The sequence below is a fragment of the Psammomys obesus genome, unplaced genomic scaffold (assembly GCF_907164565.1).
Source record: "Psammomys obesus unplaced genomic scaffold, mPsaObe1.curated_primary_1811, whole genome shotgun sequence".
Classification (NCBI taxonomy): domain Eukaryota; kingdom Metazoa; phylum Chordata; class Mammalia; order Rodentia; family Muridae; genus Psammomys; species Psammomys obesus.
In genome coordinates, this window is record NW_026590407.1 from 2,823,481 (window position 1) to 2,839,591 (window position 16,111).

General features: G+C 40.1%; 1 protein-coding gene across 1 annotated transcript; it reads right to left on the minus strand.

The window, feature by feature from the left end:
• Positions 1 to 1,969: 1,969 nt before the first annotated feature.
• On the minus strand, positions 1,970 to 15,462 carry LOC129676776 (nuclear RNA export factor 2-like). Its single transcript, XM_055607311.1, has 21 exons — positions 15,315 to 15,462; positions 8,277 to 8,379; positions 7,843 to 7,990; positions 7,383 to 7,466; positions 7,164 to 7,268; positions 6,967 to 7,047; positions 6,763 to 6,832; positions 6,507 to 6,595; positions 6,278 to 6,385; positions 5,992 to 6,101; positions 5,413 to 5,449; positions 4,956 to 5,015; positions 4,818 to 4,873; positions 4,561 to 4,668; positions 4,401 to 4,459; positions 4,173 to 4,288; positions 4,040 to 4,082; positions 3,402 to 3,474; positions 2,837 to 3,016; positions 2,113 to 2,173; positions 1,970 to 2,005 (listed from the first exon to the last, which is right to left on the minus strand). Exons 1-21 carry the CDS (start codon positions 15,460 to 15,462, stop codon positions 1,970 to 1,972), a joined length of 1,875 nt encoding a protein of 624 aa, XP_055463286.1.
• Positions 15,463 to 16,111: the final 649 nt, after the last annotated feature.

A 16,111-nucleotide genomic window follows, 5' to 3' on the forward strand; every position in this document is an offset into this window, starting at 1 on the left:
CGGAACAATTGATTAGACCATGCCTTGAATTCCATGGTCATTATTCAGAAGGGACATCTAGAAGACCCTAAATTGAGCTCAGTGATGCGATTACTCAATCTCATGTGGGATCATCTCCATTTTTACAAGGAGGCTAACAAATGTATAATGGGGCTCTGTTCCCTACCTGATGACAGAAAATTGAGTTATAGAAACTTGTGTCTGCATGTAAGAACAAAGTTGGAATTATTCTTTATGCAATGAAAACTATCCTCTTAGTTTATATTTTCTTGAAATTCATGCTCCATCACATAACTCTGTGAACGAACATTAAAAAAACTGCAGTGAGTCAGTAGGCATGTGACTAGATGAGCTGGGGACTAGGGAAGGGATCTTGGAGGGAGGGTGGGATTGGGAGGAGAAGAGGGAAGTGCCTCCAACAGAGGTATAAATTGAATACACAAATTAATTAATAAAAGTTTTAAAAACTGCAGTGTTTAGTAGACAATTACACCAAATGTAACAAGGTAGAAACATAACTTGTCAAGTTGTAGAACTGTATGTCACAATTTACAGGGATGTAACTGGAAAACACTTTACCATTATTAACTGAATTTCAAAATGTGTGCCTGTTTATTTTCTAAAGTATAAGCATTACAGAAATGGAGGAGATCCATGAGAGAGGAAACAATTTTTTTAGATTCCTCATTTTTAACACGTTTCTAGAATTGGGAATTTCTTTCTTCTTCTTTTTTTTTTGTACACAGACTATATAAACAACATACATAAAAAAAATTGAAACAATAAAAAAAGCCATATGTAAAAGTTACCTTCAAATTGTTTAGCTCATTTGTATTTGGCAACCTTGAAAAAAATACTATCTATCCTATCTAGATGAGTCTAAAAATTTGTACCTAAATCATTCTCTATCACATCTTGTATTTATCAACTCAAAAATATCTTTCCAGACACAAACATTTTCTTAAATATGAAACAAGTGTAGCCCAACTGTTAAACTATAAATATCTTGTTTTCAACCCCATCAGAGACTTGAGAAGAAAAAAAAAAGTATTACTTAAGTAGGATGTGCAGGCAAGCAGCTTCTAAAACTAAGAGATGACAGAGACAGATTATTGCCTGGTTAGTCATTCATTCTCCCTCTATAATGGTAAAGTATCACCTTCAGCCTTCTGAGCCAGTACATATGGCAGACATAATTGTGAAGCAGTAAATATGAGGGACTTGCTTACCGTGTCGTGGCACAGGTTGGCAGTCAACTCAGCCTCTCTTTGTGAAAGGTCCCACAAAACTATCCAAAAAGTGAGACTGTGTGCTCTGTTGTTTGGTAGTGACAATCATGTCTGAAGGCCCTCCCTCAAGAATGTAGGCATGGAGAACCCTGCATCTTCCCTCTGAGCAATGCTTCACAGTCTCTCCTGATCTCCATCAGGGGCTAATTTTTAAAATAACACTCCTTGTACAGCTCCTTCCAGCATGCAAAGAAGGAAAAAAAAGAAAGAAAGAAAGAAAGAAAGAAAGAAAGAAAGAAAGAAAGAAAGAAAGAAAGAAAGAAAGAACTAAGAAAGAACTAAGAAAGAAAGAAAGAAAAAGAAACATGGGGAGAACTAATCAATGAAAGTAACACATGCTCTTTGCATAAGGATTCATTCACAAAGCTTCTGCTGAAGCAATCCTTATGGATCTGCTTAGGGCTAGCCAGAGGTGAAAGTGGTAGAAGTTTGGGAATGAAGGTCCTTTTTATCTTGGCACCTTGGCTCTTGGCTGAGAAAATCAATTCAGGGTGAAATGAGTAAAGTAAAGTTATTCTTTATTATGCAAATAAACAGACATCTCCAGGTGAGGGACTGTGTTACTTGGTCTACATGTTAACTTTGATGTTTTTTAGTCAACCAGGCAAGGGAAAGGCCTTAGAAATAGAAACAATGTGGACAAGGAGGGATACCATATCCACAAAAGTGCCTTAGTATATTTATTTGAAGAATTCCTTTGGAATTTTGCCTTCATTCTGCAAGGAAAGAGAATTAGGATGTCAGAAGTGCCCTGAATTTGATCCCCATCGTGCTGTAGGCATAGAGACATCCATCTTTTACCCATTTGCTTCCCAGAACTCACCTGGAGAATAGTAAAGATCTCACCAGCTTTGGTGTAGTCCCACCCGTTATCTTCAAGGCACCTGGGACAACAAAAATAACATGATCATCTCAATAGATGGAGAGAATGCCTTTAACAAAAAATCCAACACTGCTTCAAGCACCAAACAGAGCAGAAATTAAGAGAAAATGTATCAGCATAGTAAATCTTTTAACAATAACCTTATAGCTAACATAACCTTATAGCAGACATGATGGTTTTGCACCTGATATTCTAAGCTCTTATCCTGGTTAATTTGTGCAGGAATACTGTTCAGCGTGTATATGTGAGTAGATCTTACTGGAAAGACTTTATTCATCTGTTATACTCACTTTCTCCCCCTTATAGGTTTTTAGTACTCATTCTTCTTTATGCTTCTGTAAATGTAGCTATTAATTTAATTTTGGTATATTTAATATTAATATACAGAAATGGAAATATTATTGTATAGATTAATCTTATATCCTAAAAACTTGTTGATTTCTTAGTGGATTTCTTATGATTTTTCCATATACAAGATATGCCACATGAATATTATAGTGTTAAAAAATTCTTTAAAATATCAGTACAGATTAACACATACTTTCCTGAAACCACTTTGGGGAGTGCAAGCAAAACATCCTAAATCTTTTTCAAATTTCCTACAAAGCACCATTATTCACTTGATCTCCCACTGCACCCATTTCTGTTAACACTCCGAACTCACTTCTGAGACCAATTAAGTTTCATCCCAGACTGCTCAGAGAAAGATTTCACCATTTCCTGCTGCTCTTCAGAGAGGGGAGACTTGAGAGAAGAATTGGGTGCAGGTGATGAATTGAAGGCATTCTCTATTTCTCTGGGGCTGGCATTCCTCACAATCAGCTCATCATTCATAATGCATATTCTGGAGGATGAATGGATATTCAGACAAGTAAAGAAACGGACAATTGTACATTACCAATGGCAATCATACTTCATTTTTTTAAAAGATCAACTTGATTCGATTTTAAATTTTTATCCCAATGTTTTTACCCTGAACAACAAAGGAAGACCCTGAGTCAGAGATAATCTTTGAGTCTTGGCCAATGTCAAAGCATGTAAATATCCTATCAGGAAAGAACCTAGTATTTTGATCCCAAAGGGCACACTCTCAACCAACAAGCTTAACTGTTAGATCTACCTGCTGGCCTTTTACAATACTAAGAATTCCCTGAGAACTGCACCACTATATTGTCACACTGCTGGCTTTAGGCAGGAGCAAGAATTTCCAGAAACAACATAACACTGACCTTGAATTTCTGGAAGGGGTAGCAATGAAGGTCCTGGTGAAAGCACGAACACAACCTTGATATTTTCCTTCCACTTCAAGGACAAGAAAGAATAATGTTTTCTTAGAATAGCATCTTATTTATACACAGAATATTCTCAAGACAGGGTCTTATGCTGAAGGAGCCAGAACCAGTCAGTTATTGGCATGGAGTAAGGAGGGTATGGCATGGATAGGGAAGGAAACAGTAATAATTCACTCCCACTTAGTGTATCCTCTACCACATTTTATACCCTGAAAAAAATCCTTTCAAGTGTTCAATTGACCTTTTTTTCACATCTGTCACAGAGATGAGCTTAATTAGTCATATTGAGAAAAAAAAAAAAAAAAAGAACTGTAGATGTTATGAGACTGGCCCAGAGTGCTACAGAGTATGGAATTGAAATGAGAGTAACAAACTCCACGGCCTGTGTTCCTTATCTGTGAGCTGTGGGGCAGAAAGGCATAGACCCAAGTCAGATTAGGATGGTTTGTGGGGAATAGAATATCAAGGAGGTCAGAAAGGAAAGGTATAGAATGAGAAGTTGGAAGACTTCTCAGAGGTGCCCATCTAGTGGAGGAAGCAAAGGAAGATCTAACGAGAATTCTACAGATACTCACCTTCCTTGAAAAGTCCATTGACAGAAAAACAGAGCATCATTTTCTGAAAGGGAAGATAATATGGCCTATGAGCTCAGGATCCTACAGACCTCCAGCTTTCTGGATATGACCTACAGAAAAACCGGGCACTCACCGTGCTGAAACACAAGTCCACCCAGAAAGAGCATAAATCATGTTGAGTTTTGGGTAACAACCTGAGAGACTCCACAATGTCTTGTTTTGTGTGCTTCAGCAACCGCAGTCTCATGTCTATAGAGGAGTGAAGAAGCAAAGATCACAAGCATGATACAACTTGATCATCAAGCCGTAAAATTATCACCTCAACTCCCTTGTCCTGCTCAGTCTTTTCCATCATACTTACATGAGTCTTTCACCTTCTTTATATCTCTGTTATGTTTGAAATACTCCTCCAAGTTGTTCCTAGGAGAAAAGAGGAACAGAGAAGCATGTAATACCCAATATAGGCACTTCCTAAGGGGAGGCACAGTGCTCTAGAAGAGAGCTTGAGCTGTGATACTAACAGGTGTGGGTCGTTGAAGTTGAAAGGAACGGCGAGGGAGAAGCAGGCCTCATCATGGTAAGCATCAAGGAGACTGAGTCGATCTCCACTGTCATAAAAGAAGTAGTATCTAGTAGGGGTAGGGAGCAGAAAATAGGGGGAGAGTTTATCTCTGTGGTTTTAATGCTGAGACCTGAAACTTTCTATGGGCAAAGGTGATAAGGTAATCCAATGTGGCTCAACTTCCCCCACATTTCTTGTAGTCCAAGGGGTACTTACTCCTTCAGAAACTGTAGAATTAGATTTTTTGTGAGTTCAGATCCTTTACAGGTATCCTGAAACAGAAAGTTATTTCAGATTGTGCATCTAACAAAATGTCTTTTGCAATTCTACAAATCTTCCTTGGTCCTTTCTCACCTTGCTTGCCTGGGGGACTTCGTTCTTCATCTTTTTTGGTGTTATTAGCTCATTGCCATCCTAAGGAAAGGAAGAGGAGGTTAGCAGTGCACAGTTAAATAGCACTGGGTATCCAAGGAGCCCCATAGACCCAAAGGAAAATAAACTGTCAGAGGTAGGGTTTTAATTTGCCCCTGGAAATTCCAGGAGTGATATAGAGAGCCTCTGTTTGATGAGGTTGTGGAAATCTCTATTGTATAGGACGTGTGTGTGTGTGTGTGTGTGTGTGTGTGTGTGTGTGTTTATGGACATTTTTCTAGGGAGAATATTGGTATGTCTTTCAGGAATCCCCATCATCTAAAATGTTTGATGGTCCAATGCAAACATATAATCTACATGAAAAACAAACAGTTTTAAGGGCAGGTGTGGAGGTCACTGATGAGCAGAAATGAATACAATGTTGAAGGTACAAACTTACCAGGCACAACAACTTGGGAAATAGGTTCTGTACAGCACTGTTCAAAAACCAAAAGCCAAAGATGTAATTGGCAGTTCAAGTTTGGCTAGCTTTCCTTCTGTTTGGGGTTTCTGTTTGTTCTCCCTCTTCTTCACCCTGAATAGCTTCCACCCACACTGCACTGGCCTCTTCCCCAGGGCCAGAAGGAGCCATTGAGATCTCAGATCCCTGGCTTCTTTCCTCTCCTTGCCTATATTCTTTTCCTCAGAAGACCCACAGAAGGATCTGCAGGTGAAGTAGGAAGATCCACCAAGAATGTAGGTGGCACTATTTCATTGGCTAGGCTTTGGACTAGCTAATGCATGCATCCATTAATTCACTGCTCTCTGTTCTTGACTGTGGATGTAATATGACCAGTTGCTTCAAGTTCCTACCACCTTTGAACTTCAAAGCAATGATTAACTGCAACCTGCAACTATGAGCCAAATAAGTTGTTTTTCCCTTAAGTTGCTTTTGCCAGTTTATTTTATCACAGCAATGAAAAGCAAAAATAAGACTCAGGCAATGAAGGGGAAAAAAGACTTAGCAGGCATTATGTACCTTATATAGTCAGATTTATCCGAGTACTCGTCGCAGAAGGGATTCCCTTCTAGCCACAGCTCTTCCAGTTTTAATTCTTTCACCTTCTCCAACTCCAAAATTGTCTTCAGCTGATAAAGATGGGAAAGAATTGGTAAAGCTGTCCCAAGGAAAGAGAAACCTTGGGGCTCAGTAACTACAGCCTTCACCCTCCCTCAAGTCTCTGTCTGCTTCTTACCATAACTTTGGTGTGCACTACCACCCATGCTCAACCAAACACACATCTTCTCCCCTTATCCATGCTCACTTTATTTCTGGAGAGGTTCAGAATCTTAACTTGAGGGGCCTTCTCTACTATGTCAGACAGCCCGTCCAGCTGGTACAATTTGTTGTTGCACAAGTTCAAGGACACCAGCTTTCAGGGAGAAAGAGTTAGAGATATGGTTACTATTCCAGTGCCTTGGTGACAAATTTTCCCTTCATTCTATCCCTTCTAACCCCATACTTAAATAAATACGCTAAGTCTATAGCCTCACTTCAGGGAGATTGCTTTGAATGATCAGTAGTGTGGCAGCCATGCAAGTTCTTCGATTCAGCATCATGTCAATACCATTGTCCATTAACTCTATATAAAATGGAATAAAAGGCATTAGAAGTCTTTCAGGGATCCATTTAGATAAGCACTGGTAAAGTCATACCCCCCACACCAAGTTGCCATCCCTATGTTTTCCTCTTAGGATTATCCATTTACCCAAATATCTATCTACCAAAAATTACTTTAGTCAGCCATACCTTGGTCAAAGCGTAATTTCTCAAGGTTCAGAGCTTTTTGGGAAGCATCATATCGTTTCATCATAGCAACCTGCAGAGACAGAGGTAGGAAGACAGAGTGGCTCTAAGACTCTGGGGTTCATAGTGGTAGGAGTGTCATGGAGTAAGAAGGGAAATATGCAGGTCTGGGAAGTGGACATACAACATGCCTTGAGTCTGCATTACCTTTATCTGTTCCATTTGTTTTGATGTAATCTTATTCTGCACAGAGTAGGGTGCAACAGAAGGACTGACAAAGATAGATATCTGTGAGAAGGAGAGGCAGATAAGTACTATAACCTCGAAAATAAAGATGACGCTCAGCTCCTGTCTAGTCACCACCCATTCCAGGACTTGGTACAGAGAATGCTGTTAGTACACACCTTTCGGCTCATCTTATCACAAATCCTGTGGCTGACATCCTTTAATGCAGTGGCAGTCCGAGCATCCTGAACAAAGAACCGGGCCAGGTTTCTGTCATAGTGGAACTATAGGCAATGAAAAGAATACAACAGACACATTAGAAACTATCAGCTAGCTCCTGCTGAGCCTGGCCTCCCTCTTCCACTCTCTTGTCTAGCTGGTTTTACCAGCCCTCTTACATCCACAGGAATGAAGGGCACACTGCAGAGGTTCTGGATTGACTTCATTAACCATGTCTTGTCATAATTTCTTCCACTTGGAATCTGTATTTACAAATAAAGAATAGGAGAGAAGAGAGACACTATGGAATAAGGACAGAAAACATTATTTAACTCCCAAGTGTTCTTTCTTGAACACTTTACCCAGTGTTCAGAAGTCTAGCTTTAAGGAAGTTCTAAATGAACCACTGACATGGTTTGTGTTTTTGTGCTTAGCACAGATCTCCTAGACCAGTGGTTCTCAATCTGTGGGTCACAACTCCTGGAAATCTAATGACCCTTTCACAGAGACAGCATATCAGCTGTCCTGGCTTAGATTCATTCTGTCTCCATGCAACTGATATGCTGTGATCAATATGATCTTCCCCCTTTAAGGATCCAGAATATTCTCTCTAATGTACAACCTGATTAGGATACTCACTGTGACCTTGAACCAGCTCCTCTGGCTTTCATTGTGAGCAGACCGATCTATTTCACTCTTCTTTGGTTGTCTATATTCCCACACAGAAGGAAAAAGTTGGTCTTCATTATTGCATCTTCTCCTTTTCAGCATTGTGCCATAAGGAGCACTACAAAAGAGAGAGAAAAAAACTTTCTACAAATGCTCATAAATTATTTTGTGAATTGTCCCATCACTGACACCATGGCTACAATTAGGATGGCTTATCCAGAATTTTCTCTCTACCACTCTTTAGTTTTCCAGTGAAAGTAGACCACAGGGAGTGAAAGAGTTGCACAGTCCCAGGGGCTGCTACCTGCTTATTGAGCTATTTGGCCACTTAATATGTCACTCTGGATATCCCTTATTGCCATGTTTTTATCATCTCTTGGAATTTTGAAGGTGGAAGCACATACCCAGGATCCTCAAAATGATCGTTCTTCCTATGAAATTTATGCCAGCGATAGCTTGCACCTCTCTTTCTTTCTCGAAAACCACAGCTGTTATTCATGTTGTATTCTGAAATTAGGAACATTACAAGTTTGAAGATGCATCAGCATGTTTAATATAATAGGAACAATTTACTCTTGATAACCAGATGAGCATGTTTTCCCACTGATGAAAAAAGCTACATTACCTTCTAAAAGTCACCCACCTTCCTCCAATGCCAAGTTCCTCATTAAGTAAAAATTCACGAACTAGGGCTAATTATCCATTTATTTATTTTTCTTTTAAAAGTCATTTTGATCAAAATGACCTATCTCTCTTATGAACATTGATGCAAAAATAGTCAAAATACTTGCAAACCAAATCCAAGAACACATAAAAAATGTCATCCACCAAGTCCAAACAGGTTTCATCCCAGGCATGCAGGGATGGTTCAATATATGGAAATCCACCAATGTAATCCACCACATAAAAAAAATTGAAGGAGAAAAGCCACATGATAATCTCCCTAGATGCTGAAAAAACATTTGACAAAATACAACACCCATTCATGTTTAAAGTCTTGGAGAGACCAGGGATACAAGGCACATACCTAAACATAGTAAAGACAATATACAGCAAGCCTATAACCAACATCAAACTAAACAAAGAGAAATTTAAATCAATCCCAGTGAAATCAGGGACAAGGCAAGGCTGCCCTCTCTCTCCCTATCTCTTCAACATAGTACTTGAAGTCCTTTCTAGAGCAATAAGACAACTAAAGGAGATCAAGGGGATACAAATCGGAAAGGAAGAAGTCAAAGTATTACTATTTGCAGATGATATTGTAGTATACATGAGTGACTGCAAAAATTCAACCAGAGAACTCTTTAAGGTGATAAACATCTTCAGCAAAGTGGCTGGATAGAAAATTAACTTAAAAAATTTTTAGCCCTCCTAACTATGAAAGACAAAATGGTTGAGAGAGAAATTAGGGAAATAACACCCTTCATAATATCCACTAATAACATAAAGTACCTTGGCATGACTATAACCAAGCAAGCGAAAAGTCTGTTTGAAGAAAACTTCAATTCTCTGAAGAAAAAAATTAAAGAAGTTATCAGAAGATGGAAAGATCTGTCATGCACATGCATCTGTAGGATTACCATAGTGAAAATGGCCATCCTGCCAAAGGCTATCTACAGATTCAATGCAAGTCCCATCAAAACACAACACAATTCTTTACAGACCTTGAAAGAACAATTCTCAGTTTCATATGGAATAACAAGAAACACAGAATTGCTTAAACAATCCTGAACTGCAAGAGATCTTCTGGAGGTATCACCATCCCTGATCTCAACCTGTACTACAGAGCAACAGTAATAAAAACTGCATGTTCCTGGCATAGAAACAGACTGGTGGATAAGTGGAATCTAATCGAAGTCCCAGAAATAAACCTACACACCTACTGATACTTGATTTTTGACAAAGATGCCAAAACCATACAATGGAACAAAAGACAGCATCTTCATTAAATGGTGCTGGTTTAACTGGATGTCTACATGTAGAAAAATGCAAATAGATCCATACTTATCACACCGCACAAAACTAAATTCCAAGTAGATCATAGATCTCAACATAAAACCAAACACACTAAAGCTGTTAGAAGAAAAAATGGAGAAGAGCCTGGAACTCATTGGCATATGAGACAACTTCCTGAACAGAACACCAACAGCACAGGCTCTAAGAGCAACAATTAGTAAATGGGACCTCATGAAACTGAAAAGCTTCTGTAAAGCAAAGGACACTGTCATCAGAACAAAACAACAGCCTACAGATTGGGAAAGGATCTTCACCAACTCTGTATCTGACAGAGGGCTAATAAATAGAATATATAAAGAACTTAAGAAGTTAAACACCAACAAACCAAGTAATCCAATTTAAAATTGATTACAGAGCTAAACAGGGAATTCTCCATAGAGGAATATAGAATGGCAGAGAAACACTTAAAGAAATGCTCAGTGTCCTTAGTCATCAGGGAGATGCAAATCAAAACAACCCTGAGATTCCGTCTTACACCCATCAGAATGGCTAAGATCAAAAACTCAAGTGATAACACATGCTGGAGAGGATGTGAAGAAAGGTGAACCCTCCTCCATTGCTGTTGGGAATGTAACCTTGTACAACCACTTTGAAAATCAATCTGGCACTTCCTCAGAAAATTAGGTACAGTGTTACCTCAAGATCCAGCTATACCTCTCCTAGGCATATATCCAAAATATGCTAAACTTTACAACAATGACATTTGCTCAACCAAGTTTGTAGCAGCTCTATTCGTAATAGCCAGCATCTGAAAACAACCTAGAAGTCCCTCAACTGAGGAATGGATACAGAAATTTTGATACATTTACGGAATGGAATACTACTCAGCTATTAAAAACATGGAAGTCATGAAATTTGCAGGCAAATGGTGGGAACTAGAAAGGTCATCTTGAGTGAGATAACCCAGAAGCAGAAAGACACATATGGTATATATACTCACTTATAAGTAGTTATTAGACATATAATATAGGAGAAACATACTTAAATCTATAGTCCTAAAGAAGCTATAAAACAAGGAAGACCCTAGGGAAGATGCTCAATCCTCATTCAGAAGGGCAAATGTGATAGACATTGGCAGCAGGAGAAGGCAGGGAACAGGACAGGAGCCTACCATAGAGGACCTCTGACAGACCTCTGACAGAGGTATCGAAGCAGAGGCTGAGACTTAAAGCCAAACATTGGGCAGAGTGCAGGGAATTTTATGACAGAAAGGGGAGAGAAAGACTTGGAGGGGACAGGAGCTCCACAAGGAGACCAACAGAGAGAGAGAAAAAAAAAGCTGGGCCCTGGGGGCCCTTCAGAGACTGATACCCCAACCAAGGACCATACATGGAAAGGACCTAAAACCCCTTACTCAGATGTGGCACATTAACTTAGTCTCCAAGTGTGTTCCCCAGCAAGGGGAGCAGGAGCTCTCTCTGGCATGAACTCAGTGGCAGAGTCCTTGATCACCACCCCCAGGGGAGTGAAGCCTTGCCAAGCCTCAGAGGAAAACAATGCAGACAGTCCTGGTGAGCCCTGATAGGCTAGGGTCAGAGAGAAGAAGAGGAGCTCCCTTATCAGTGGACTAGGGGATGCTCACAGGTGGAGAAGGAGGAGGGAGTGTAGTATTGGTAGGAGACAAGGGAGGGCCCCACAGCTGTTATACAAAGTGAATGAAGTGTAATAAATAATAATAACTAAAATTTTAAATAATTTTAAAAATGCAATAGGGGCACTTACATCTTGGTTGTAAACAACTGTTGACTAATTGAACTTCAGGCCTGCTCAGACAGACACTATTACAACAAGCCACAACTGGCCAAATGTAGAAGGGAACAATTGACTGTGGCATACCTAGGCTTACTTGATACACCTAAAACACAATTCTTACATTTTAGGCTCAGAGAAACTTTCAGAAGTGGGAGCAGAAAGACTGCAAAAGCTCAGTTATTCAGTTATTCTGTTGCTCAGTTGTGATTTCTAGATGACAGGAAAGCTGCACTGACAAAATCCCAACAACATAGCTGTTTTAAAAACACTTGACTATCATGAGCTGACAGGCCAGTGAGAATAGGGAGATTTTCATGGGACTATACTCCTTGATGAAGAGCTAGAGTAAATTAAGGACTGCCGAGAAAGGATGAATTAGTCTTCCCTAGGGATAAGCCCCCTAAATGGTTATCCTATACCTAGTGGTCAGCTCTAAGAAGCATACATATACAAGCAACAGTAAACAGATTCAAAAAGTTGTATTTATGTATTTATTTGCATATATACAGCAATATTAACTTTAGAAAGACTGTGGATAAAAAGAATAGAAGGACATTGACACAGTTGGATGGAGAAGAGGTAGGAGAAATGATGTAATTATATTTTAATTAAATAAAACAAAATTTAAAATGCAGAACATTACTAGTAGCTACATACTTTGGTCATATGGTAAAGATTTAATTAAAAAATTACTGATTTTTTAAATGCATGGATTTGTAGCTAAAAGAAAAAGACTAAGTAAAATGGAGAAAAGTGTTTTTGAAGACCACCGTACCATGTAAAAAATACTAAGTACACATAGATTTGAGAAAATACTCCTTTATTACATTCCATATTACCAACAATTATAAGTTTTTATAATATGAAATTTATTTTACCTGCATCATAGGATGATTTCTTGTATGATAGATTACATTGTTTCCGCATATCAGATTTAGTATTCCGAAAAAACATGGAAGACCTGAGATAAATAAAAGTGATATATTTAAGCTACATCCTAATAAAACAGCACAAGTTAGAATATTCTATGTATTTATACAATATTTATTTATTTTACTTTATTTTTTTAGACAGGTTCCCTCACTATGTAAGCCTGACTGGCATGGCTATATACATCAGCCTGGTCTCAAATTGTCAGCAATACTCCTGGTTGGAATTACAGGCATAGGACATCAATCACATCCAACTTCAATACATTCAAATTTTTCAAATCCCCATAATACTAGCACTATGATTTACTCAGTACTATTTTAAGATGCCTCACTTATAATTTTATTTAATATGTTTAAAATTAAACAACTACTTATAAAGTTTTAGAGAATGTTTTCAAGAGGAAGTGAACTAAGTGGTGGTTAGAAAATTGGGGGAAGAACAAAGAAAATGTTTGGTTAGAGAGGAAGATGTTGGATTACCCCAGTTCAATATAATCTCTTTAGGGCACACTACTTATTCCTCAGGCACTTTGAAAAACAACTGAATTTCAAGGAAATATTCAGAAATAAACTGTACATGTTTATACAGTGGCTATGTTCGCATTTCCAATACTTTTCAAAGTCTCCCTTCCTCTTTCTTCTAAATGAATCAAAAAAAAAAAAAAGGCAGAAACTATGTTTGGGTTTGGAATGGTCCACAGGAATTGAGCACTTGGGAGGCAGAAGCAGGCAGATCCCTGTGCATTTGAGGCCAGCCTGGTTTACACAGCTAGTTCCAGGACAGCCAGGGCTACACAGAGAAACCTTGCCTTGAAAAACCAAAACCAAACCAAACAAAACGAAGTTGAGCAAAATAAGCCAAACTCAGAAAGACAAATAGTGCATTTTCTCTTAATCAGAATGTAGATTAAAACATGCATATGTTTATACAAACACTTATATACAAACACACACACACACATACACACAGGAAAGGAGAAAAACTGAGGGGAGGAAGAGTACTAAAAGAAGGAGGAAAATGAAAGATAATGTAGCTATGATAATTTTCACGTGTTTTCTCTCAAAAGTCAAGAAGGAAAGGACCAGAAGGAATTGAGATTGGGACATGAGAAAGTAATGAGATGCGACTATGAACATTAATGAAAAATGTCATAAGGGGAACTATGAATTTTTCAGGCTAATTTTTTTAAAATTCTTTATTAATTACACTTTATTCACTTCGTATCCCCCCTGTGGTTCCCTCCCTTCTCCCGTCCCAATTCCTCCCTTCCTTCACTCTCTGCATGCATGCCTCTCCCCAAGTCCACTGATAGGGGAGGTCTTCTTTTCCTTTCTTCTGATCCTAGTCAATTAGGTCTCATCAGGAGTGGCTGCATTGCAGGCTAATTTTTAAAAGTCAAAAGATACACAAACAATAAATCAAATGGTGATAAATAAAAGGGGGAGGATGAAGCTTTGTGAGGAAGGAATTGTCCTGGTGCAGCAAGGCCCTGAAAAGTTTGAATTGTTGCTGCCACCCCTTTAGCTTCCCCCACCAAGGTGGCTTTCCAGCCAACGCTCCCCTACTCCACCCTAACCCCAGAGGAGGGAGGAAATACTTCACCTCCCCATCTGCACCTTCCCTTTGGCCCCTAGCTTCTCTGCCCTTAGCACTATCCTCTCCCTGCTCCCGGTCCCCCACCCCAACCCTAACCCAACCTGCCACGAGCCAGCCCCTCTTTGGATTCCTGATTCATCTTCCCACGAGGCTGCCCTCCCACCTTCCTCTGCATGCCACCTCTCCAACTGCTGCTTTCCTGTGGTCACTTCGCCTCCCAGCACTGCTGTCCCTACACTGGCTGCTTTCCCTCTCCTGCCCACTTCACCTCTCTACCATGGTTTTCTGGCATTTCCAAAGATGACCACGCTTCCCCATGCGGAGGTTCTCCCCCATTTCCAGGACCCCTCTTCTGGTCACTTCGTTCCCTCCCTCTACCTAGAACCCCCTCACAGTGGTTCTTACCCCTGCTACCTGCTACTTCATTTCCCCAGTGCAACTCCCCTCACCCTTCCCAAGCCCTTTTGCCTCCATGAGGTGGTCACTTCCCTTTTAGGGGGCCTTTGCTTTCCTGCTTATCTGCTTTGTCACCCCAAGGTGGCTTTGTAACCACAGAAGGTCTCCTTTGTCATGGCTGCTTGGCCTCCAAAGTCTCCACCAGTTGCAGACTTCAAACCCTGAGGCTGTAGGTCCCAGCTGCTTTGCCACCCTGCCACCACTTTGCCTCCATTCCTCAGCTTTCACGCCATTTTCCCTCCTTGGCCTCAGTCCTCAGTCTCACTACCACAGAACTAGATGTCCAATCACTCATAAGACTTCTGCCCACCCTGCTCTCTGCCCACAGGGTTTCTCTGTCGTCCGCGGAAAAAGTTAGGCCACTTTCATAAAATTTCCCTTTGCCTTCATGGAAACTCCTTGCCTCAGCATCTCAGCCGGTCACACCCTGACAAACCTGTAGAACTATCTAGGCCGTCTACCATAAAACCCCTTACCCTACCACTGGAGAGATGGAAAAGTCAGTGGAAACACTGAGAAATTACTTTAATACGAGTTAATTCAAACTGTATTCAGAGCCAAGCTCTAAAGAAAAGCTCTAAAGGTAAGCTCCGCCCCGAATCTCCTGAAACTACCACCAAGATAACTAATTACACTTGTTCTTAGAGATATATGTAAGAGTGATAAAAGACAAAGCTTCGGCCCCCTACCTGTTTTCCAGTTTCTCGTCTGGAGAGGACCACATTGCGAGGCAACTGAATCGCCGCTTGGTCTATTCAGTCTCCAGGAAACTGCCTGCACGTGCCCTCGGCTCGGGGTGTGCCGCGAGAATGCTCTATGCCATAGACGACTGAACATCACGTGACCATAGTCGTCACTAAAGGGATAGTGACGGTCATGAGATCATAACGGTCTACATAAACATAAAATTCAAAATCAGCCATAGCTCAATCCGTTTTTACAATTATCTTAGCCCTATTGCGGTTAAGAGGCCTCTCCCTGGTTGTAGAGCGTGGATCATCAGTACCATAACTCATAAGTTTTTCTTAAGTAGGCCCAACCTAGGTGGGTCTTTCATTCTAGCACTGAGAAGGCAAAGGCAGGTGGATCTGAGGCCAGCCTCAGCGAACAACAACAACAACAATAAAATAATAATAATAATAAAATAAAGCTGAACCTGACACCCCATGTTTGTATGAAGCATCCACAGGACTTTAAACTGGGAATGTAGAGTGCTTGACATATGGAAGATCAATATGCTGTGCCCACAACAGTGAGACAGACGTGTGTGTGTGTGTGTGTGTGTGTGTGTGTGTGTGTGTGTGTGTGTTGTGTGCATGTATGGCAAAGACAAAGAGAGAGACACAGAGAAATTTTGTATATGACTTGAGACAGTCTGAGGCTTCTGCATGCTTTGTATTGACCCTATATGAGTTTAGACCTGAGGCAGGAGAGCCTGAATTTGCTTCCCACATTAGCCTAGTTACACACACACAACAAATATACA